At 38.6% G+C, this 25,254-nt stretch overlaps 1 protein-coding gene across 3 annotated transcripts in view; it reads right to left on the reverse strand.

Moving 5' to 3' along the window:
* Window positions 1-25,254, reverse strand: part of CPAP (centrosome assembly and centriole elongation protein) — a 53,068-nt gene that overhangs the window by 26,652 nt on the left and 1,162 nt on the right. For all 3 annotated transcript variants that reach the window (XM_014839330.3, XM_014839331.3, XM_014839333.3), the window contains exons 2-9: window positions 20,110-20,619; window positions 19,426-19,549; window positions 14,675-14,971; window positions 12,845-12,956; window positions 11,891-11,993; window positions 9,896-11,531; window positions 6,742-6,874; window positions 3,257-3,422 (exon numbers count right to left, since the gene is read on the reverse strand). In XM_014839330.3, the coding sequence (XP_014694816.3) occupies window positions 3,257-3,422; window positions 6,742-6,874; window positions 9,896-11,531; window positions 11,891-11,993; window positions 12,845-12,956; window positions 14,675-14,971; window positions 19,426-19,549; window positions 20,110-20,553 (3,015 nt within the window). In that variant the 5' untranslated portion in view covers window positions 20,554-20,619. The remainder of the gene's footprint in view (window positions 1-3,256; window positions 3,423-6,741; window positions 6,875-9,895; window positions 11,532-11,890; window positions 11,994-12,844; window positions 12,957-14,674; window positions 14,972-19,425; window positions 19,550-20,109; window positions 20,620-25,254) is intronic.

The raw sequence follows: 25,254 nt of genomic DNA on the forward strand, positions 1-25,254 counted from the left end.
GTTAATATTTTTAAAAACAGCTATAATATAAAGGAAGGTTAACTATACCATCTCTTTAATCTTTGAATGATTTAATAAGTAGAAGAGTATCAGTAATACAGGTTTGTTTTCTATTAAGTATTTATCTGTTTTTAAAGTATGTGTTTCCAGGGGCCAGCCTGGTGGCTTAGTGGTGAACTTCTGCATACTCCGCTTCAGTGGCCCAGGTCTGGTTCCTGGGTGTGGACCTACACCACTCATCAGCCATGTTGTGGCAGTGACCCACATACAAAATAGAGAAGACTGGCCAGACGTCAGCTCAGGGAGAATCTTCCTCAGCAAAAAATAAATAAGTAAAGTATGTGTTTCCACAGTAGAAGCACAAAGAAGGGTAAATATAGGAAACTATGAATAAGCCAAAGAGTGTAAAAAAAGAAGGAACTGTACCCAAAACAGAAAGAAATAATGACTACCCCTCGTTACCCATGATAACGAAGTATGAAAAGAGTCCAATACTTAAATCAACACTAATAGAGTAGAAGGAAGGTTTAAGAATGAATTATGAAATAGTCTAACATCCTAAAGAGAAGAGCTAACTCACCAATCCAACTCCTCACCTCCCAGAGATGAGGCCTGTAGATCAACACTGGCCAGAATCCAGGAGATAAGGCCTCTAGATGAACACTGTCCAGAACTTTCTGCAAGGATGGATATGTCCTAGACCTGTAGTGTCCAGTGTGATAGCTACCAGCCACACATGGCTATTGAGTAACCTGAAATGTGGTTAATGTGACTGAGAAACTGAATTTTTAGTTTTATTTAATTTCAATTACCCTCAATTTAAATAGCCACAGGCGGCTAATGGCTAGCAGACTGGACGGAACAGGCTTAGAGAATAAGAGGATACAATACCTGAGGGAAAAGCATCAGGTTGCAAGAAAGTAAAATCTAAGTGTTACTCACATAAAGTAAAGTAAAACCATATCAAGAAAGCTTGTCCACTCTGGTTTGAATCACATTGGAAGTTGGAATCAGGCCCTGAGCCATGAGAAAGAGGGGAAGGCAGGGGAATCAATCTTATAATCTCAGGTAGTCTGAGAAAGTTTTTTCTTGCCTTTCGGGTCTCAGAAAATTTTCATAACATAGCAAGGTATCAAAATAAGCATTGCTTTACTCCTGGGAGATTCAGAAACAAGAAAAATGAAATGACAAACCCACTGTACAGATATGTTAGAACAGGCCATGGTTTTAATATAGTGAAAGGTTTTCTGATAGCTGAATTTGATTTTTACTACTGTATTATAGGTCACTTAATCTATAATCTTAATCTGTATTATAGACTATTTAAAAGAAATTCAAGTAAGTTTAGTATCAATTTTTAATCTTTTACCTTTCAGGTAAAGAGCAAAAAAAACACTAATAATTGATAGTAGAATTAAAAACTGGCATGGCATTGGGGCTGGCCTGGTGGTGTAGCAGTTACGTTTGTGTGCTCCACTTTGGCAGCCCGGGGTTCAATGATTCGGATGCCAAGTGCAGACCTAGCACCGCTCATCAAGCCATGCTGTGGCAGGCGTCCCACATATAAAATAGAGGAAGATGGGCACGGATGTTAGCTCAGGGCCAATCTTCCTCAGCAAAAAGAGGAGGATTGGTAGCAGACGTTAGTTCAGGGCTAATATGCCTCAAAAAGAAAAGAAAATTGGCGTGACATTTATGGAGGGATAATCTTACAATGTCTACCAACATTCATACCCTTTAACCTAGAAATTTCACTTCCAGGAGTTTTTCCTACAGATATACTTGAATACGTAAGCTACATGGGGGCAAGGATGAATTTGTTTTGCTCACTACTGTATTCCCAGGACACGCCTGCTAAGTAGCAGGTATCCAATAACCAGGTGCTGAATGACCAAACAGAAGAACGACTGTGAGAGGCAATGTACATACAAAGTTATTCAGGACGGCACTTGTTATACACAGAAAAAGAACAGAAATAACATAAATGCTTAGTTAAGGAAATTATGGCACATCTCTATAACACAATTCTATTCAATGGTGAAATAAAGAATGAAGATGCTCCTTATGTTAAGATACAGAATGATTTCAGTACACTATTGTTAATTTTTTTTTAATTAGGAATATATATACGTATTTGCTTAGAATTTCCCTGGAGAAATACAAGAGATTGGTAACATTGGCTGCTTCAAAAGAGAGGTGAATTAAGGGCCAGAGCGAGGGTGAGAGAGAGAGGTTTCACTGCATATCCTTTTCTACTTTCTGAATGGGAATATATTACCTTTTGAAATAAACATTTTAACAGATTGCTAAAGTCTAACATATTAGATTTAATAAACTAAGCATTAACCAAAACCTAGTGGCACATTTCGCCGACAAAAACAAATAAATGGAATTAAAGACCCTAACCAACATGACGTGTGATAACTTAAGCTAGAGGTGTGCAGATGAGATTGTTCAAGGATAGTGTACTACATGGGAAAGGAAGAAAGCAAAGGACGGAACTCAAAAATACTAGTATTTAAAACATGATATATGGAAAAAAAACTAAATACAGAAGTGGAAGGTGAGCTTGCATTTTATGTTATAAGCAATGGACAGTCATTTAAAATTTTTCTTTTCATAAACTGAAAGTCTTACTTTTGATGAAGTCCAATATATCTATCTTTTCTATTTTGTTCTTCGTGTCTTCTCTTGCAAATCTTTGCATATGCCAATGTCATGAATATATTCACCTAAGTTTTTTCTAGGTTTATAGTTTTAGCTAGAAATGCATTAGTTCTTTTTAACTACTACATTCCTCTAGTCATGTCTATTTCTAACTTTGAAATAAATAGGACTGATAATTTGGCCTATCAGTTTCTAAGTCTTAGAATTAAACAGCTAGTTAGTATATAGGCCTTAAAGTATTACAAATGAACAGAACTAACAGTATTTGGTGTGCAGTGGGTCAAAGAGATTAACACAACACTACACTGGTGAATTTCCAACTCCTGGCTTGTTAATTCATTCACGTCACTATCGTAGTCTTTTTTTGGGAAGCCTTTAGTAAGAAAAGAAGTGATATGTTTCACTCCTTAAAAGTCAAACTACAAAAGATGTTCCTGATGCAGTATCTCAGAAAGATTACTTGTTGAGTTAACGGATGATTAATAAGTTGATACCCAATTTCTCTTTGACACATCAAATAACTCTGAGATTCTTACAAAACTGTCATCTTTACTAACTTATATGAGTATAAGGTAAAAAACTGGCATACCTGTATTTCTTCACGTTCCTTTTTATCTGGAAAAGTTCTTGCAACTGTAGCATACTTTTCAAAAACTTTGCGTTCTTTTTGTAGCTTCCTCATTTCCTCCTTTTTAAACTCTTCTATTCGAGCTAATTCTTTTGCTTTCTGTTGTTCAAAGTCTGCAATTTCTTTCCTAAAATGACCAAACCATGTTAACATCTAAGGAGACTATTTCGACATAGTAATCCATATGTGGTGCCAAAATGGAACACTGGTGACGGCCTGTCATTGCAGAGCTGCGAGTGTGGGTGAATCCATCTTCAATCCACAGTTCTGAAACTCAATAAGGCATCGCTCCCACAAGCATTCATCGAGCACCTACTATGAATCAAGCACCACACCAGGTACTGGAGAAACCACAGTGAAAATAATAAGCATCCATATTCCTGTGAAGCTTCTTACCTTCTAATGGGAGAGAGAAATGATGATAAACAAGATAAATAAGTGAAATATATGGAACATTAGTGGTGTTAAAGAGAAAAATAAACCAAGGAATGAGTTAGGAAATATCAGGGTAGAAGACTGAAATTAAGGATAGGGTCATCTTTCTGAGATAATGTTTGAAGTAAAACCTGAAGGAAGTGAGACAACAGTCATGAAGATATCCGAACAAAACAGTTCAGGCAAAGGGAACACCACATGCAAAACTCCAGAGGTAGAAATAAGCTTGATGTGTTCAAAGAACAGCCAGGAGGCCAGTGTGGCTAAAAAAAGAGTGAGCAAGAGAAAGAACAATAGCAGAAAACGTCAAAACAAAAAAACCCCAGAGGGCCAGATGGATTAGAGTCTTACACACACCACTGTGAGGACTTTGGTATTTAGCTTAGGAGAATGTCAAGCAGAACTGTCATAAGGCAGGTTCATTCTAGATGCTGAGTTAAGAGCACAGGGAGAGTGGCATCAGCAAGATGGTGGAATAGGTTGTCTGTGGCTCACATACTCCCCCACAAACAACAATCTGACAGCCATTCATGGACAAAAGTGCTTTTGTGGGAGCTCTAGGATCCAGGTAGGAGGTAGAGAAACCCAGTGAAGCCTAAGATCAAGGACAGCCACTCTGAAAAGGCAGGCCTGTACCCCAGTAGCAGCACCAAACGTTGTCCAGGCTGTAGACCAAAACCACCCTGGTCTCCCTGTGGACTCAGCTCCAGCGCCATCTGCCAAACGACCTGGCAGAAGCCATGCCCACCTGTGCCCTTGGTAACAGGCCCACGGACCTCGGTTCCAACTACAGATCCTGAAACAGACCCGTGACTCAGCTCCAGCCCTGCTCTACCATGGTACTGGAGGTAGTCCTGCCCACCCAGGGAACCAGCAGGAGGATACCCAGGGGCCCAGCAGGATGATGCTCAGAAATCAGACAGGAATCACACCCACAATCACTCTTGGTAATAGACCCATTGCCTGCAGATTTAACAGTGGACCCAAAAGCAGCCCCATGACTTAGCTCCAGCCTTGCTTGACTGTGGTCCCAGAAGCAGTCCTGTCCAACTGGGGCTCCAGCAGCAACCATGCCCCCCAGTGCCCCTGGTACCACGCCTGCCAACTGTAGACCCTATTTTGGACCCAGAAGCAGCCATGAGATTTGGCTAAAACCCCACTCGATCTGTGATGCTGGAAACAGACTCATCAGTCCAGGGATCCAGCAGGAGAAGGTCTTTACTTGCCAAAACCAATCTGTAAAGACAGGAAGAGGTGTTTGCTCTTTCAAATGCAAAGACGTCACCACAGGCTACAAGGATCATGAAGAATCAGGCCAACACAACACCACCAAAGGAAACTAATAAAGCTCCAGTAACCAATCCCAAAGAAAGGGAGATATACAAATTGCCTGATGAAGAATTCAAAATAATTGTTTTAAGGAAGCTCAGCAAGCTACAAGAGAAAACAGATAACTCAACAAAATCAGGAAAACAATACATGAAACAAAATGAGAAGCTCAACAAAAAGAAAGAAATCATAAAAAAAGAACCAAATAGAAATTCTGGAACTGAAGAATACAATAAATAAAGTGAAAAAATGCAACAGAAAACTTCAACAGCAGATTCAATCAAGCAGAAGAAAGACTCTCTGAACTCAAAGACAGGTAATTTGAAGTTATCCAGTCAGAGGAGAAAAAAGAATAAAAAAGAACAAAGAAAGCCTATGGGATTTATGGGAGACTGTAAAATGAACCAATATATGTATTATGAGAGTCTCAGGAAGAAAAATCCACACAAAATTGACAAACCCTCAAATAGACTAAGAAAAAAAGAGAAAAGACTCAAAATCATAAATGAAAGAGGAGACATTACAATAGATGTATCAGAAAGAAAAAAGATCATATTATGAACAATCATATTCCAAAAAATTGGAATAACCTAGCAGAAATGGATAAATTCCTAGAAACATACAACCTACCAAAACTGAATCTAGAAGAAACAGAAAGCCTGACAGACCAATAACATAAGGAGACTGAATCAGTAATCAAGAACCTCCTAACAAAGAAAAGTCCAGGACCAGACGGCTTCATAGGTAAATTCTATCAAACATTCAAAGAAGAATTAATACCGATCATTCTTAAACTCTTCCAAACAAGGAAGAAGGAATACTTCCGAACTCATTTTATGAGGCTAGTATCACTCCGATATCAAAGCCAGACAAAGATACCACGAGAAAAGAAAACTACAGGCCAATATCTCTGACAAACATAGATGTAAAAACCCTCAGTAAAATACTGCCAAACCAAATTCAACAGCACAGTAAAAGGATTATACACCATGACCAAGCTGGATTTATCCCTGGGATGCAAGCTTAGTTCAACATATGCAAATCAATTAATGCAATATAACCTGGTGTAGCCACTGTGGAAAATTAGGGCAGTTCCTCAAAAACTCAAGTATAGAATTACCATATGATCTGGCAATTCTACCCCTAGGTATATATCCAGAAGAATTAAAAGCAGACATTTGAACAGAGATTTGTACACCAATGTTAATGGCAGCATTATTCACAATAACCAAAAGTAGGAACAACCCAAATGTCCAGCTGCAAGTCAGGGAATACCAAGGATCGTCAGCAACCACTAGAAGACAGGAGAGAAGTATGGCTCTGCTGACACCTTGACTTCAAATTTCTAGCCTCCAGAACCCTGAAGAAATAAATTTCTGTTGTTTTAAGCCACTCAGTTTGTGTGTACTTTGTTACACTTAGAGCAACTCCAGGAAATTACTACACTGGCCACGGCAGCACTTGAATTCATGGCTCCAAACTGCTTTCCAAATTTCAATTCATGATCTCGTCAACTAAGAAAATTCTTTTAACACATCTCTGACCACAATGGGTTATTTAATTAAAAAATTCCTATGTGGTATAGATTTCAATTCCTTTTCATTTATACTACTGGACTGATAAAAATTGTTTCAAATATTTTAGATATAATCTTAAAGATAAAACAATCACTGCAAACTTACCTGAGTTTTTCCAAGGCTCTTTCTCGTTCAATGCGAAGTTTAGCTAAAGATGTGTTCTCAGCTTTAAATTTTTCTATTTCCATTTCCAATTCAATAACTTTCTCTCTCAAAACTTGAGATCGAGCACTGTCAACTACAAAATAGGCCATAAATATTGAACTTCACAAAGGGCCTTCAGCAGCAAAACCACTAGCTAGCTCTATTAACTCTAAGAGCCAAAAATATGGTAAACAACTGTACAATTAAAATGCTATGCTTCGGGGCTGGCCCCGTGGCCAAGTGGTTAAGTTCGCACACTCCGCTGCAGGCGGCCCAGTGTTTCATTTGGTTCGAATCCTGGGCACGGACATAGCACTGCTCATCAAGCCATGCTGAGGCAGCGTCCCACATGCCACAACTAGAAGGACCCACAACGAAGAATATACAACTACGTACCGGGGGGCTTTGGGGAGAAAAAGGAAAAAAATAAAATCTTAAAAAAAAAAATGCTATGCTTCTACTAACAAAATTATATTGCCTAACTTTCCACAAGAAATCAGTCTAAATTTAAGAAAGAATCAAATTATTCTACCTCAAAAGAGTATCCAATTTGATAATGAATTAACATTACATATAAAAAGAAATCATTTAGATAAATATTTTTTAAAACTGATATATAAAAATAGCTTAAGGGGGCCAGCCCCATGGTTAAGTTCGGCAGCCTGGGCTCAGCTCCTGGACTCTGACCTACTATACAAGTCGTTGGCAGCCATGCTGTGGTGGCAATAAAATAGAAGAAAACTGGCACAGATGTTAGCTCAGAGTGAATCTTCCTCAGCAAAAAAAGGAAGATTGGCAACAGATGCTAGCTCAGGGTGAATCTTCCTCAGTTAAAAAAACCCCCAAAAACAAAAAACAAAAAAGTTTAAGAACATGAATACGTAATTCACAAAAGATCTAAGGCACTAATCAATACCAAAATCAAAGTTTACCCCCAACTAATTAAAGAAATACAAATTAAGATTTTTTTCCATATCAAATTTGCTATTTGAAAGAGTAAAATACTTCTGTCCTGCAACAACCCTGTTAGAAAAGAAATCTGATTTACATCACAAGATTAAAATACCCATATCTATCCTTTGACCCAATTATCCTACTTCTAAAAATCTAGTTTAACAAACCTGTAAAATCATACAAATAGTTTTGCACAAAAATATGCATTACAGTGTTATTTCTAATAGTGAAAAATAATTTAAGTGTCTAAGGAAATTACTGAATAAAATTATGCTACATTCATATAATGCTCTGCAACCATTTATAAAGTACACAAAGAGTTTAATGATATGGCCAATGCATATTATACACCTGGTCGAAAAGGATGAGTCAAGTTATAATATATGTCTCTACCATATTAAAAATATACAGGAGGGGCTGGCCCTGTGGCCGAGTGGTTAAGTTCGCGTGCCCCGCTGCAGGCAGCCCAGTGTTTCGTTGGTTCAAATCCTGGTCACGGACATGGCACTGCTCATCAGACCACGCTGAGGCAGCGTCCCACATGCCACAACTAGAAGGACCCACAACGAAGAATATACAACTACGTACCGGGGGGCTTTGGGGACAAAAAGGAAAAAAATGAAATCTTTAAAAAAAAAAAAAAACACACAGGAAAAATGACTGGAAGGAAATACCCCAAAATTATATCATAGTTACCTTTGGGTAGCTTAGTTATAAATATTTTTGCTTCTGTACTTTTTAGGCTTCAAAACTTTCTGCAAAAAAGTACTACTTTTAAAATTAGAGGCTTTTTTTAAACAGCTTAAGTTATAATTTATATTTTAAAGCATCTATGCTTTGCTAGGCATTCACAGTTTATAATATAACATGATATAATGGAAGAGCTTTTCAGTCTAAGTTTAAAAAGTCCATCACATCAACTGAATACTATATAGTCATTAAATGGAATGAGGTAGTTGTGTACATGTGTTAGAACAATCTTCAAAATTTATTATAAGCAAGCTGCAGAATGGTTTATGAAAAGCGTGTAGGGGGCCAGCCACGTGGTTGAGTGATTAAGTTTGCACGCTCTGCTTCAGTGGCCCAAGATTTTGCTGGTTCGGATCCTGGGCGTGGACATGGCACTGCTCATCAGGCCACGCTGAGGTGACGTCCCACAGAGCACAACCAGAGGCACGCATAACTAGAATATACAACTAGGTACTGGGGGCTTTGGGAGAAGAAAAAAGAAGACTGGCAACAGATGTTAGCTCAGGTGCCAATCTTTAAAACAAAGCACAATTAAAAAACAAAGCGTCTTTTCATTTGTCTAGAAGGGAGGAGATTATATAGACATACACATGCTTTCATACACATGGAATCTTTTCTTTCCTTTTTTGTGTGAGGAAATTGGCCCTGAGCTAACATCTGTTGCCAATCTTCCTCTTTTTGCTTGAGGAAGACTGTCACTGAGCAAACCTCTGTGCCAATCCTCCTCCACTTTATGTGGGATGCTGCCACAGCATGGCTTGATGAGCGGTGCTAGGTCTAAGCCCGGGATCTGAACTTGCGAACCTGGGGCCACCAAAGCAGAGGGCGCAAACTTAGCCACTACGCCACAGGCCAGCCCCCTGCATGGAACCTTTTTTGAATACAAAGATGAAATGGGAATGCTAATGCCCCTAGGGAAGGGGACTAAGAGCCCAGGTCTGGGGAAGAAAGGAAACTTCAATTATACTGTATTTCTTCTTGGTCATAGTTAGCAAGTTAATGCATGAGGCACTAAAAGAATTAAGTAAAAACACTGTCATTAAAAAAACTATCCACACACAAAATTTCACCCCACAGTAACACAAACCATAAATTGGGTACTCCTCAGTTGTAAAAGAAAATTAAATGTTATCGCACTTTATAATAAAGTAATTAACTTTAAAGCCTTGGAAATAAGACACAAGCTTAAATTTGAAAAATCTGAGATCACAATTCATCCTAATCTCTTATACTAGTGACTATTACATTATTTAGACCCACAAACAAATCAAATTTTAACAAGTCACCTACTAATTAGACTTCTCCTGAGCAACTAGAAAGATAAGGATTTTAAGCATTCTGACAACATACTGATAAAATAAATGTTAAATTTCTAACATTCTGATAAATATTTTATAATGCTCTGACTTACCAGGTGGCTGGTCTTGACTTACGGATAACTTCGGTTCATTTCCCAAGAGTGAACCAGATTTTGGTTTAGGTTTCAAAGAAGGGAAGAATTTCATCATCAGATCCGATGCAAGAGGAGGATTTGTGCCCCTGCTGGAACTGCTCAAGTCTTCTCCATTCTTGACGGGGGCAACTTTCCTTTTTATTGTTTTGTCCAATACACCTATTTCACTCTTTTTAGGGTAGGTTATCTGGGGAGTCCCATAAACGGCTTCATTCCCAAGAATACCATCATGTTTAAATGAATTCTCTTCAAGGTCGGTCCATGTTCTTTCATCATCAAAGTCAATTTTACTCATATTTATTGATGAGGGTCTTCTTGAGGACTCGGAAACTTTATTTTTCAAGCTTTCTATTATGACAGACTCATCACTACTATAATCTTTATCAGACAAATCTAAATCAACATCTCTCCTTTTATCTTCTTCTTGAGTCCCAGTGTCCCTAAAAGGTCCCTTACCATCACAGACTTGTGGACTATCCTCTCTGCTGCGGAAGCACCTTTCTTTATCCTCCATTGATAGTTTTACGGTAACATCAAGTTGTTCCTCAGAGTTAGTGCTACTGTCACTGCTCATAACACCTTCATCATCACTTGCCTTCCACCTAGTTTGCCTTTCAGAAGTGCTCATTTGGAATGCTTTCCTAGTGACTTTACATGACTGTTCCTTCAATCCATCGGGTGAGGCCACTGAATCAAGCTGCTTGGTTGCGACTTCACAGTCACCCTTACATTCATGTTCAGGAAGGTCTGGATCCTCATTTTGGTTACGGAGACTACTGCGATCCGATGCTGTCGTCTTCTCCTGCTGTGCAGCTTTGACAGGGGTAGAAGACAGCCGGTGACCTTTACAGATCTGTTGGTCCCTCTCTAAGATCTTCAGCACAAAAGAGGAATTACTGGAAAATGATATTTCATCAGCAGCTTGTTCCAAAAACAAAAATTCATCTAATTCCAAGTTTTCCTTTTCCTTTTCTCGTTCCCAGTTCTCTAACTTTTTCTGAAGAGAAACGTCAAGAGAAGATTCTGACTCTTTCAAGGTCTCACCTTTCAGGCTCTTAGAAGCCATGCAGCTGGCCAGCCCAGTCGAAAGGGGGAGTTTGTCTTTACCTTGTGTGCTATTCCAGACTTTGCAACCACTATCAAAAGGTTTTGTAGACTCAGGTACATTTTCTTTATTATTAGATTCCACTTTTCTTCTCAATTTGATCTGGTCTCTAAATTGCCCATCACCTTTCTTCCCTGCTGGTATTTTCCATCCTGACGGAGACAGACTTTTCCTATTATTACTCTTAAGCACTTTCGGCTTTTGACTGAGTGTGACAGAACCACTTTTCGTTCCAGCTTTACTGTTTTTTCTAGCAGGAAGGTTCTCTGTACACGGTTCTTTACTTATAAAAGCAGTTTTCCGCTGGAATTGCTGTCTGTCTACTTTAAACACAGCTTGGTCCTCTGAAATGCTCTGATTAGTCACTAGTTCACCTTCTCTCCCTTTCTGCAACTTAGATTTAGCTTTAGTAAATCTAGCTAAACCTTCTCCTCGTTTTAAGAACGGTTGTTTTGGTTTTGATTTGATTAACAATGATCCTTCTGTTTCCTAAAATAAAAAAACAATATTTGAATTATTTCTAGTATATCCAAGTAATCTCAAAGTTGTTTTTTTTAAAGATTTTACTTTTCCTTTTGCTCCCCAAAGCCCCCCAGTGCATAGTTGTGTATTTTTAGCTGTGGGTCCTTCCAGTTGTGGCATGTGGGACGCCGCCTCAGCATGGCTTGATGAGTGGTGCCATGTCCGCGCCCAGGATCTCAACTGGCAAAACCCTGGGCCACCGAAGTGAAGTGCACAAACTTAATCACTCAGCCACGGGGTCAGGCCCTTCAAAGTTATTATTAAAGCAATTAGAAATAAATATCTAAAGCCTCAGACAATTTAATCAAAACAGTGGAAATGCCAACCCTTAGCTGTTTTTGTTTTAGTGCTTGTTCTTCCAACCGAATTTGTTCTTCTAAGTAGTCTTCAAATGTCTGTTTCTTTTCTCCAATAGCAGCTTTAATAGGCCTAATCATAAAAATAAAGTTGTTTAGTATGCAAATCATGATGTGCTGAACATTTTACATTTAGCGTGCCTGATACAGACACCCCTGACTACACTGAGAACTAAACTTTTGAAAGTCACTGACCTCCATAGAGAATCCAGTGAAAGCAACAACCCCGCTGCATCTCCCAAAATACAGATACATACAACACTCTACATAGGATTTGGAAAAAACCCTTTTGAAATCCATCTACTGACCTTAGATTAGCTTTCGTAGAAACATATTCATTACTTAACTTTAAAATATATTTCAGAAATAGTTCATTGAATACACATTTTTTAATTAAGAAAGATCCTTAACAATGTAAATAGAGCAACAATCAAAAAAGTCATTTGTCCATCCATAATGTATATTAAAATACTTCAAATATTTAAGAAAATCATAAATAATCTCAATACTGATATTTTATGTCATAAAAATTTTTTAATTCTGTAACCAGACTTCTGCCATTATAATTTGTAAATAATACCAAATGTGAGACTCCAATATTTAATTTGTTTTTCTCTTTTCCAAAATAGAATTTACCTAACTATTTGAGAGAAGATTAATTTTATCCAGGTATTTCTTGTAGGTGAAAAAATCTTGCTCAATTCTTCCAATACAATGTCAAAGCTACTTTACCTGATGTATCTCCCAACCTCTTTCTGTTCCTGATAGTATGTGATGAGTTCAATCTTCAACCTCATACTTAAAAGCATATTCAAGCAAAAACAAGAAAACTAGGGAGCTTTCAAATAAAGAAAGTGCTCAGTAATAACGGCTGGCTATTATAGTAAACTGTCACATTCTTATTCCTGTCAACATGGAGGATACCTTTCTTCAATATTCACCACTTCTGAGGAGTCACCAATGTTTTTTACATTTGTATCATTCCCTTCCTGAATCTGTTCCGTCATTTTCTCCCAACATGGTAAAATACCTTCTCCTAGAATAAAAATTAGGAACAATTTAGTTCAAAAAAAGCAGATTAAAGTCTTAAACTTGAGAATTTCACAAGTTACTATGCTAAAAAAATCTTTAGTTAAAAGTAATGTGTGCCAATGATTTTAGAACTCACAAGGATTTCTTTAATATGATAAAAAACTACAAAACCCTAATTGAAACATGACATTCTTCAAAAGGTTAATGCTATGAAAAAAAGGTGTAGGCTTTTCTAAATTAAAAAAGATTAGAGAGTTAACAATTGAATGTAATACATGAACTTGACTGGATCCCAGTTTTTTAAAAAAACACCTTTAAAAGTCATTTTTGAGATAATAGGGGGAACTCAAAAATGGATTTGAATATTAAGGAATTATTGTTAATCTCCCTAGGTATAATAATAGTATTGTAGTTATATATAAGAATGTCCTAATTTTTACTTGATGCATGCTAAAATACTTAAATGATGTTAACATAATGTCTGCATATTACCTGCAAGGAAATAACTTAGCAAATTATATATACATGTAGATAGAGAAATAGATATAGGTATAGATACAGATATATATACACACATACAAATGTATATAGACAAAGTAAAATGGCAAAATATTAACTGTTGAATTTAGGTAATGGGTATACTGGTAATCATTGCAGTGGTCTTTCAACTCTTCTGGATGTTTGAAATCTTCCAAAGTAAAAGATTAGGGGAGCGTATTGTTTAAAAAATAAGAAAAAGACATTTGACCTTTCCATACCAAGGAACTGCCGTAAAATAGGAATAAGATATTACGCACAGAGGTGCCCCATTCTAAGTAGTAATAAGTACAGACACCTTTGGTCATATTATTTACATTTTTTTATAACTGACTCAAAAGAATATATTCATAAAAACAACATTAAAATTGAAAATTAAATTTAAATTTAAAATACTAGCAACAACTGTCTTACCACAAAGAACATTAAATATTGATATATTATTGATAACTAACATAATGACAACCATTAAAATTATGGTTATGAAGACTACAGAACATACCATAAGCATTTTCCAGCGTGAGTGGGAAAAGAATACAATTTATTAAGCAATATTCTATGATCACAAAATGTGAAAAAAGGCAGGGGGGGCGGGAGCGACACAGAAATAGAACTTAAAAAAAAAAAAAAAAAGACCAGAAGAAAATATACCAGAAACGCCATAAGAGCTCCATGAATTCAGACATCAGACACTGAGGGTCAGTTTTCTGGCAGGAACACACAGGGTGCTGGGAATACAGAGGTATAGTGAAAACAAACCAAGTCTCGGGGTTGGAGGTATTTCTTTTATAAGTAATAACTCCCATCAGCAACCTGTTTCTCATATTTCGCATCTTCTATCAAGTGCCCAACCACCACAGCACACATATTCACTCAACCTCAAACTATTTCTAAGCTTTCAAAGAAAAATGTACAGGCAGAACTTTTGTTGCCTCCCTTTTTGAAGACCCCATACTACCATGCAAGGTTTAAAGTCAGCATGAATACCGCAACTGTTCTCAGAAAGTCACAAATTCTATGTCCAGTTCTACATCCAAACCAGGCTCAGTAGCTATGCAGCACGTAGGACCTCACAAAGCAGAAGAGGACAGGAAAACAATGCAGAAAAAACTTTTCTTGTCTTAGGACAACTTGGTAACACTGTCAGTTAAGTACAGAAGAGAGAAATATGTATAAGGAACTCACCTATAGGATGGTTTTGGTTTTCTTCCTTCAAATCATTTTTTTTCACAAGCGCTTCTTGATACTGTGCCTCATAAAACAAATTGGGAGAAGCACCACTTTTTGAAGTTAAGATAAAATCTTGATGAGTAGTCCTACAGAAGTTTTGTTCATTGGCTAAAATGTTGGAAGTGTGCATTTTTTCTTGGGTTTGATTCTGGTAGATACATGAGGATAAGAAGGGTGCGGTTTTCTCCACAGTGGTTGCATTTCCTGGAGATCTGTACTTCTGGCTCTTATCATCAGGAAGTAGAGTTAGACCTTGCAATTAAGAAAATCAACAAACTTGATGACTTTCTTTAACATTTTTCTCTCCTGCCTGTTAGTGACCCCTACCACAAAGTTTTCTCCAACGTGATAGCAATATTTTTTCTTCCTTATTAAGAAACTGTTTAACAAAATCATGAAATTTTAAAATTCCAAAGTGACCCTTGCAGAATTTTAATTAAAAGTTTATTTATACTACGATTCATTTGCAGACAGTGTGTACATAGCAGAGCTGCAGCACTGCCTAATTCTGGAAGGCACCATTCATGCTACATCTATCAAAAGCACTGCTGGAGTTGTCAACTCTGCAGATCTATGACAAACACAGTTAGATAGAGCACCAATGCAAATAGTTAACAAATGATCCGAATTGTTCCCTAATGATCAATAACTGCTCTGTGTCACAACATAGAAAAGTCTTCCCTTTAGATTAACATCTTGGTATCCTCAGGTAGTGGAATTATGGGTGACCTTTCTGTTTCATACTTTTCCATATAGTTTCTAAATTTCCTGTATTATTTTGTCTGTTTTGTTTCTCAAGTCTCTGCTTTTAAAATAAATAAACAGAGAGAAGATTCCCCTTCTATATCTCTCTCAGATATAATTCTTGGAGGGTAGATGGCAATATTAGCCATCTTGCCTGCTGCACCAGCTCCTCGAAATCCTGCTACTATACCTCTGTTCTCCCAGATTGTCTCAACTAAATTTAAAAGAGAAGACACAATGAGAAGTGTTTCATAAAAGAGCTGGGCCACATATCTCTAATACCTATCTACCTCACCCCCAGCCCATGAATAAAACTGAGATCAAGTAGGGCCTAATTGAATAGTAGGTTTGACCTTGCTTCCTTTTTTATAACAATACTCTCATCTAAATATTTTTGACTAATAGTCATCCTACTTCAGCCTAAAGACGTCTTTGATAAAAGAGCAATATCCCAAAGTAGTAGTTCTCAGCGTCGTTTGTAAACCCCTGGAGGTCTCCAAGACTCTTTCAGGGCATCCACCAGGTCAAAACTATTTTCATAAAATATTTAGGTAGTATTTGCCTTTTTCACTGTACTGAATATACACTGATGGTGCAAAAGCAAAATGGAAACTCCTGGTGTCCTTTCTCAAAAGCAAGACAGCAGGACAGCAGCACCCAACTGTGCTAGCAGTTACAGTATTTACCATCATCATGCACTTGCAGTTTAAAAAAGTTTTGGGCCTGCCTGGTGGCATAGCCATTAAGTTCAAACGTTCTGCTTTGGTGGCCCAGGGTTTGCTAGTTCAGATCCCGGGTGTGGAGCTACGCACCGCTTGGCAAGCCATGCTGTGGCAGGTGTCACACATATAAAGTAGAGGAAGATGGGCAAGGATGTTAGCTCAAGACTAATCTTCCTCAAAAAAAAAAATTTTTTTTTAACTTTTACTTAAGAATGTCCTAGATAAAGTAACAGAAAGTATTAATTTTTTTAATTAAATCTCAACCCTAGAGTACATGTCTTTTGAACATTCTATAGGACAAAATAAGGAGTATGCATAAATCATTTCTGCTGTAAACCAAGACATGGCTGTGGGGTTTTTGTGGTTTTTTTTGCTGAGGAAGATTTGGCCCTGAGCTAACATCTGTTGCCAATCTTCCTCTTTTTGCTTGAGGAAGACTGTCACTGAAGTAACATCTGTGCCAATCTTCCTTTATTTTATGTGGGACACCACCACAGTGTGGCTTGACAAGTGGTGCTAGTTCCACACCCAGGATCCAAACCTGTGAACCCCGGGCCACCAAAGCAGAGCAGATAAACTTAACCACCACGTCACCGGGCCACCCCCAGCTGTGTAATTTTTTGAATTGTAAGCTTGAGTAGCTACTTCTTCCAAGGAAAATCATTTTTATCTGAAAGAATAAACGACAAATTATGATGATTTAAACCTTGGTACTTGACAGACATTTTCTCAAAAATGAAACAAGTAAGCTAGTCACTTCAAGGAAAACAACTGATGGTATTTCTTGCGAATGACAAAATTTGAACTTTCAAGTAAAAATTTGAATTTTAGAAAACAAGTACACCACCACGAGCTTGACAGCTTTATAATAAGACTTTTATGATGAGAGTTATAGCGATACTAATAGATATAATTTTTTGATATTATATAATGAAATATGTCAATATTTTACAGACCTATGTAACTCAGTAAACCACTATTTTCCAAATAACCAATGCACGATTTTACCAAATCATGCGCAATGAAAGATCCATTCAAAATATCAAGATAGGGACTGGCCCCATGGCGGAGTGATTAAGTTCACTCCGCTTCAGCGGCCCAGGGTTTCACCAGTTTGGATCCTGGGCATGGACATGGCACCACTCGTCAGGCCATGCTGAGGCAGTATCCCATATAGCACAACCAGAGGCACTCACAACTAGAATATACAACTACGTACAAAGGGGTTTTGGGGAGAAGGAAAAAGAAAGAAAGAAGATTGGCAACAGATATTAGCACAGGTGCCAATCTTTAAAAAAAAAAAAAAAAGCCAAGATATTCCAATACATTTTAATTTAACAGAGTACAAATAGTTCATTGACATGATTTCATATTCCACACTGAGAACAGTAGCTAAGAAATGACGGCTTGTTGAGTTTGGGTGCAACATCAAAGAAATAACCACAATTATTTGAAAAGGCTATTAAAATACTCCTCTCTCCTTTTTCCAATTACATATCCATGTGAGGCTGGATTTTTTTCACATACTTCAACCAAAACAACTCAAGAGATTGAATGCAGAAGTAGATATGAGAATCAGCTGAGTTATTTTAAGCCAGAAGTTAAACAGATTTTTAGGGGCCAGCCCCCTGGCCAAGTGGTTAGGTTCTTGCACCCCGCTTCGGCAGCCCAGGGTTTCGCCGGTTCGGATCCTGGGCGTGGACATGGCACCGCTCATCAAGCCATGCTGAGGTGGCATCCCACATACACAACTAGAAGGACTCACAACTAAAAATACACAACTATGTACCCGGGGGCTTTGGGGAGAAAAAGGAAAAATAAAAACAAAAACAAAAACAGATTTTTAAAAATATAAAACAATCCTATTCTTCTAATTGTTTAGAAAAGTTTTTCATTAAAAAATGTTATTTGTGATGACACGTAATTGATTATTTTAAATGAATTAGTTTTTCAACTTCTCAGTTTTAATTGCTAATATAAGTAAATATTGAAATCTATAGCCCCCCATATGACAAAAGCTCTTTGAAGTCCTCAATAATTTAAGAGTGTTAAGGGGTCCTGAGACTAAACAGTGTGAAACCACTGCCCTCAAGAGACATAACTGAATGGGGCTAGTTCTTATATTAATAACTTTGAAATATGCTTCCCTATTGCTCTATCATAGTGCTATTTCTACCCTAAAAAGTATCACAGGCTGTTATTTAAGTAATCGTGATTATTCTTTTTATGTATTCCATAAAGGAACCCTGAACCATTCAACTATTTCAAGATGCACACCACATTGTCTACATTCCCTAAGATGAACATCCAAATTCTCTACACCATTCTTCATTTGCTACATTTCTCATCACCACCACCACCACCACTCCCCAGTCCCACCCAGCCACATTCTGCACGCTCATTTGCCAATGTCTTTTCTTCTTTGTACTCTCAATGCTCAGAGCAACCTGTGAACAACAGGCACTTTCCTGAATCAATAAAGTGTATCTCCTAAAATGTAGCACCAAAAAGCAAACATACTGGTCCAGATCACTGTTTTTCAAACTGTGGGACACAACCCGTTAGTAATTTTATCATGAGATGCAACACGCAGGTTATGACTGGCATTTTTTTTTTAACGACATAGAACAGAATAAACAAAATAGAAAATATCCTTACTACATGCCAGGCATACCAATAAGGGCTGATTTACGAAACTTTGAAATTAAGAGTCATGATTTAAAATGTTTCTGTTACTATGCAGTATGGTCTTTTTTTTTTTTAAAGAGTTTATTTTTCCAGTACATAGCCATATATTTTCTTTTTTCCTTTTTTTTAGTTGTGGCTCCTTCTGGTTGTGGCATGTGGGACGCCACCCCAGTATGGCCTGATGAGGGGTGCCATGTCCGCACCCAGGATCCGAACCGGCAAAACCCTGGGCCACCGAAGCGGAGTGCGTGAACTTAACCACTCGGCCACGGGGCCGGCCCCCTGCTAGGTCTTTTTAAAATCTTATTTTATAAATAAATGTAAATGTCTTTCAGCAGGGCACAAATGCTCCAGAATGGCACAGCTCCCACTTGTCCCAAATATACTACACCACCACTATTTCAGTTATGTGCCTAGCCCTTAAACAAATTGGAGTTTGCACCCTATGATAAAGAAATGGTAGAAATAACCTGTCAAACAACTAAAGGTAAGAAATGTAAGTGACCGTCTATCACTGTGCTAACTGAAGACCCTATGTAAGCAAAAAAATACCTGGGAGTGTATGCTGCCCAGACACCGCGGTAAGCAGCCTCTCTTGTTCTTCCATGAGTCTTTGTAGCTGCTCTAACTGTTGCCTCTTCAGTTGTTCCTGCTTCTTCTGTTGTACTTCTTTCAGCTTTTCAAACATAAAATAACTTTATTAAACCAACTTTACACTTCTTTATGGAGCTTTCCTCCTTACATTTATCTGAATGCCTCTGATCTCCCTTCTCATATCTTCCCTAATAAAGAGTTTCAAAGAGGGATCCCTAAGTAACTAAATCTGCCACCAAAACTCTAAAATCCAATTTTTTATGAAGGAGACCATATTGACAATCTCAACTAAGAAACAGAAAAAGTCATATGACGTCTGTGATTCTTAAAATAGTAATAAGTATCAGTACTTAAAATAAGTATCAGTACATTTATGATCAACTTGTCCCGCCTAATATTTGATCAACCATTTCTAATTTAGTTCTTACCAAATGAGGTAGAAATTTAAAGATATCGTTATTTTAAGTTTTATATTTATGACTTACATATTAAACATTTCATATTAGTCAAAAGGCAAAATCTGGTATTCTGAGGATTTCACAGTAAAGGGGAAGAAAAAGAGAACCTGAAACAGATTACTTTTCATCATAAACAGAAACCTGCAATAACACAAAGACATATTTAGGCCAAATCCTGTTATACCTGCTCAAGCTTTTTGAAAAGCGGGTCTTTGTAAGCCACTTTTTTGAATTCACTCGCAAGATCTGACATAGCGTCATTTTTGTGATCTCCCCAGTGTCCAGGAGCATCCTGACATGCCGCTATTGGAAGTTCCTCTTTAGTTAAAGGAAAGACTGTAAGTGCTTCAGATTTATCAGGTTGTAGTTTGTAAGGGCTGTTACACTCCAATCTCTGTTCTTCACGAAGTGAATCTTCTTCACTTATAAAACTGAAACTATTTGAAAAACGCGTGGCTTTAACCGGAAAGCTGGTAGAAATGTTCACATTTGCTCGATTCTCTTCGTCTGCTTCCAAAATAGAAAATCCACGATTTAATATGACCCCAGCCCGAGAAGGATTGGTCATCCACTGAGTCAAGAAGTTCTGCCCACTATTTAACTCTGAAGAGGTTGGCATCAGGAACATTTTAGTCCAATGATACTATTGTATTTAAATAACGTAAAAGCTAGAAGAGCTAATAATTTCCAACACCTGTAGAAGAAGACAGCCAACAAAAAGTGTTAGTTAAAGCTATTCCACCCAAACCTCGACCCAGCACAAACATCTACTGAATATTTTACATACAAAAGACTTTAACTAGCAAAGCAATTGGGTATTAAGCTAAATGTCTTTTTTACAGTCTTAAAAATATCCAAATCGAGTGGATCAAAACCCTAAATTCCTTTCTGATCTCATCAGTCAATTGCTGATGACTTTATATAAGTGCTAGATCAGCTGACCTAAAATGATGGGAGCAAAATCACCTTCTGAACTATTTGATTATCAAATGAAAAACAAGCCACCATCAATAGCAAATATTCCCCATATTAATCGCTCTCATGCTTCTGGCCCTAGTCCAACACTGCTTCTTGGCCCAACTGGGGAGCCTGTGTTCTCCCTAGTTCCAGAACAAAAGACACCACCACCCCACGGCTTTAACTGGCAGTTTCCTGCTGACCCTTCCTCCCTCATCTTCCTTCTAACTCCCTGCACATCAGGCAGTCTCTCATCTGCACTACTAGAAGTCTCTGACATCACTATTTTGGCATTCATCTCACTACTAGTGGTATTTTGCTCTTGTGTTCATAATCTACCAAGTTGTGAGTTCTTTAAAGATACCTGTATATTCACCATTGCCTAAGACCATTAATTCCTGGCAGATACGAAAAACTTGATAAATATTTTCTAAAATTAAGTTAAAATTAGGGACTGGCCCCGTGGCCAAGTGGTTGGGTTCTCACGCTCCACTTCGGCGGCCCAGGGTCTCACCGGTTCAGATCCTGGGCACAGACATGGCACTGCTCATCAGGCCATGCTGGAGCAACATCCTACATGCCACAACTAGAAGGACCCACAACTAAAAATATACAACTATATACAGGGGGGCTTTGGGGAGAAAAAGGAAAAATAAAATCTTTAAAAAAAAATTAAGTTAAAATTAAATCAGAGCTAAGTTTATATTACTAAAAATAAATTCAGTATTATTTGTGTCCATTCAATCTTCAACAATAAACATTACATTGGTTCATTACATATGACAGCTACTCTGTATGAATCATACTCTAAAATAACCAAACTCCTAGTATAACTCTGTCAAGGTGCAATCGATAAATGGGACATCACAAAGATAAGCTCTTTCTCCTTTGTATGTCTGATTTTACTCAACTAACATTTATTGCGTTCTTACTTGTGCCAAATACTATTTTAGGCACTGGGTATACAGCAGTTAATAAGTCAGAGTGTAGTGGGGAAAATTCACACACACAAGTAAATTATACAATACGTTAAATAGCAATAAGTGCTAAGGAGAAAAAAGCCACGTCGGGGATGGAGATTGCCAGTTTAGACAGGGTGGACAGAGTGGCTTCATTTAAAGGATAAAACTAAGGACCTGGTGGAGGAGAAGGAGCAAGTGGTGCAGCTACAAGGGGCAAAGCAAGACCCAGCCGACCAGACCTCACTACCTTCATCTGCAGGATGCCCCCCACCAATGCCCCATTCCTCCAGAAACCCACCAGTTCTCATGGTCCCATCACCACTATCTACTTTGAATTCTCAGGATTAATCTCTTCATCTGATTAAATCTATTTACATCGGTCACCATAAGAAGGCTCTGGCTCCCAAGCCATCCTTCATCTCTTATACTCGAATCTCCATGCACAGGCCTTATTCTGTCTCCATCTCCCAAGCATCCCCAATGTCAAAACACTGTCCATCACCAGTAAAATCTCCTATTATCCTTAACCTCTTCTCTCATCTTCCTGAGAACACTTCTTCCCATGGAGCTCATGCCCTTGAACCACTGGGCCTGAAAGCAGAATAAGTATTTTCCTTATTGTTCTTTTTTGCTTCCAGACTATTCTCCCTTCCTCCACCATAAAAAGCACACAATTTTGAAATTCATATGATCAGACTATATAACCTACTCCTCCTCCTTTACTGTCTACCAAACCTCCAAAGGTCACTAGGATCTTCCTCTCATTCCTTAAAATTTGCTGGCTGAGCAACTAGAAGAACACAGTTGCCATTAAGTGAAATGGGGAAAACGGGGGCTGAAACAGGTTTGGGGGAGTGAGAGATCAAAAGCTGAATGTAGGACATTTTAAGATGTCTGTCAGACATCCCAGTAGAGACATCACGTAGGCAGCTGTACATACAAGAATGTAATTCGTGGATGAGGCCTAGGCTGTGAAGAATAAATGTGGGTATCCTTAGCATATAGATGGTATTTAAAGCCTTGAAACTGGATGAGATCACTAAAGGACGGAGGGTAGACCAAAAAAGAGAAGATGTAAAAAGTGTAGTGCCCTTGAAGCCAAATGCAGAAAGTGTTTTAAGGAAGAAAGGGTTGTGTTAAATGCTGTTAATAGACAAAGGGTGAGGAGGACTGAGGACTGACCTTGGAATTCAGCAAAGCAAACGTCATAATTTCAATGAGAGCAGCTGGGGGCGGGGGGGTGGGGTTGCAAAAGCTTGAATGAAGGGGACACATGAAAGAATAAGAAATTGGAGACAGTGAGTATAGCTAACTCTTTCCAGGAGTGCTGTTATAAAGGGAAGGAAATAAATAGAACAGTAGCTGCACAGGGAAGCAGGGTGAAGAGGGGTTGTTTTTTTAACTCAGGAAAAATGGCGGCCAGCCCCATGGCCTAGTGGTTGAGTTTGGCACATTCCACTTCAGTTGCCCTAGTTCATGGGTTTGGATCCTGGGTGTGGACCTACACCATTCATTAGCCATGCTGTGGCAGTACCAGAAGAGGACTTAGCTCAGGGTGAATCTTCCTCAGCAAAAAAAAAAAAAGACAGGAAAAATAAAAGCAGGTTTCCAGGCCGATGAGGTCGTGGAGAGAGGAGAGAACTGTTATAGCCACATCTTTGAGAGGAGAGACAAGAGATCTAGTACCTAAGTGGAATGACAGTTCACATCATTTTTCAGACAAAATTCTAACTTTATCAATGTAATACAGCAAAATATATATAAGCAAAGTGAAATGAAAAATGGCAATTTGGAAGCCAACAAACATGTATTTAGCTGCATACCTAGTATCTAAAAAACAAACACACAAAAGATATAACCAAAAAAGAAATACAGATGCTCAAACATTAAAATATGCTCATCCTCATCCAACTGAACAGAAATTAAAACAGTAATGACGTACCATTTTTCACACATTGGGTTGGCAAAGACTAAACTTGATAACACCCAATGTGGAAGAAGAACTCTTTCATAAAGTGTTACTTGGAAATGTAAACTGGTACAACCTTTTGGGAGGCAATTTGACAACTATCCAAACTGTAAATACACAAAAATTTTGACTCAGCAATTCCCCATCTAGGCATTTTGTGCTTTATTGGCACACGTTTACATTTGCAATAAACTGAAATTAACTTAAATGTCTGGTAACAGGGGACCAGGTAATTATGGTATTCATGCAACTGTTAAAGAGAGCAAGTAAGCTCGTTAGGTGCTGATATGGAAGTAGTGAATATATTCAAGATACACTGTTCACCGACAAAGGGGAAGTGCAGAGCAGTGTACAACAGATGAGAAAGACAAAAAACAGAATTACTTAGACTTGTGCTGTCCGACATGGTAGCTACTAGTCACATACGGCTATCGAGTACTTGAAACGTGGCCAATGTGACTGAAGAACCGAAAGACAGATGGTGTCATTTTATTATGTCAAAAATCTGGATTTAATCAAATTTTAAAACAAAAGACTGCTGTTTCCCTTGTTGCTTCATTCCACCGTATGACATACACTGAACATAGTTGTGCTCCGTTTTCTGAAGCAGAACTCTGGAATAGCGTTGTGAACAGCTGTTAACATCACTCAGTGTGTACGTGCAACACTATGAGGCACCAGTTTATAGAAGTGCTCAAAGAAACAGATGGCAGTAACAATAACGTCGTTTTTGCCGCCGTGCCCGGGGTGAGCTGCCAAAGACTTCTCCAAAGGCTTAGGAAGCGCCTACTGTACTGGGCACTGTAACCCTGGGCACTGCAACCCGAGGCTTCCTGGAACAGAAGGAACGCCTGCAAACGCTTCAATAACCAGACCCAAACGCAGCGTCCCGTCCTCTCAGTGAGGTCACACGTGGAGGCCCACAGCTACCCAGGCATTTAAAACCCGCTGCCGAGGCACCCTCACGCACGAGCGACGCTGGGCCGAAGTCCACGCCAACACGCCCTGCACCATTTCCATTTAACACGAAATTCAAGAATAGGCAAAGCCAACAGTAGGAGCAGAGGCCAGGATCGCGGTCATCTGGGAAGCTGGGGTGGTACCACGGAAGGCGAAGCGGCTGCCTTCAGGGTGACGCGAGCTGTTCCTCGTCTGGGTGGCGATGACACTGCTGTGTACATTTGCACTGTACGTTTAAGGTTAGGGCACTTTACTGGAAATTACTGAATAGTTTTTTTTTGAGGAAGCCTGGCCCTGAGCTAACATCCGTGCCCATGTTCATCTACTTTATACGTGGGACACCTACCACAGCATGGCGGGCCAAGCGATGCCATGTCCGCGCCTGGGATCCGAACCAGCGAACCCCGGGCCGCCATAGCGGAACGTGCACACTTAACCGCCGGGCCACCAGCCGGCCCCTGAATAGTTTTTAACCATCCGT

This window comes from Equus asinus, chromosome 11 (assembly GCF_041296235.1).
Source record: "Equus asinus isolate D_3611 breed Donkey chromosome 11, EquAss-T2T_v2, whole genome shotgun sequence".
NCBI classification, from domain to species: Eukaryota; Metazoa; Chordata; class Mammalia; order Perissodactyla; family Equidae; genus Equus; species Equus asinus.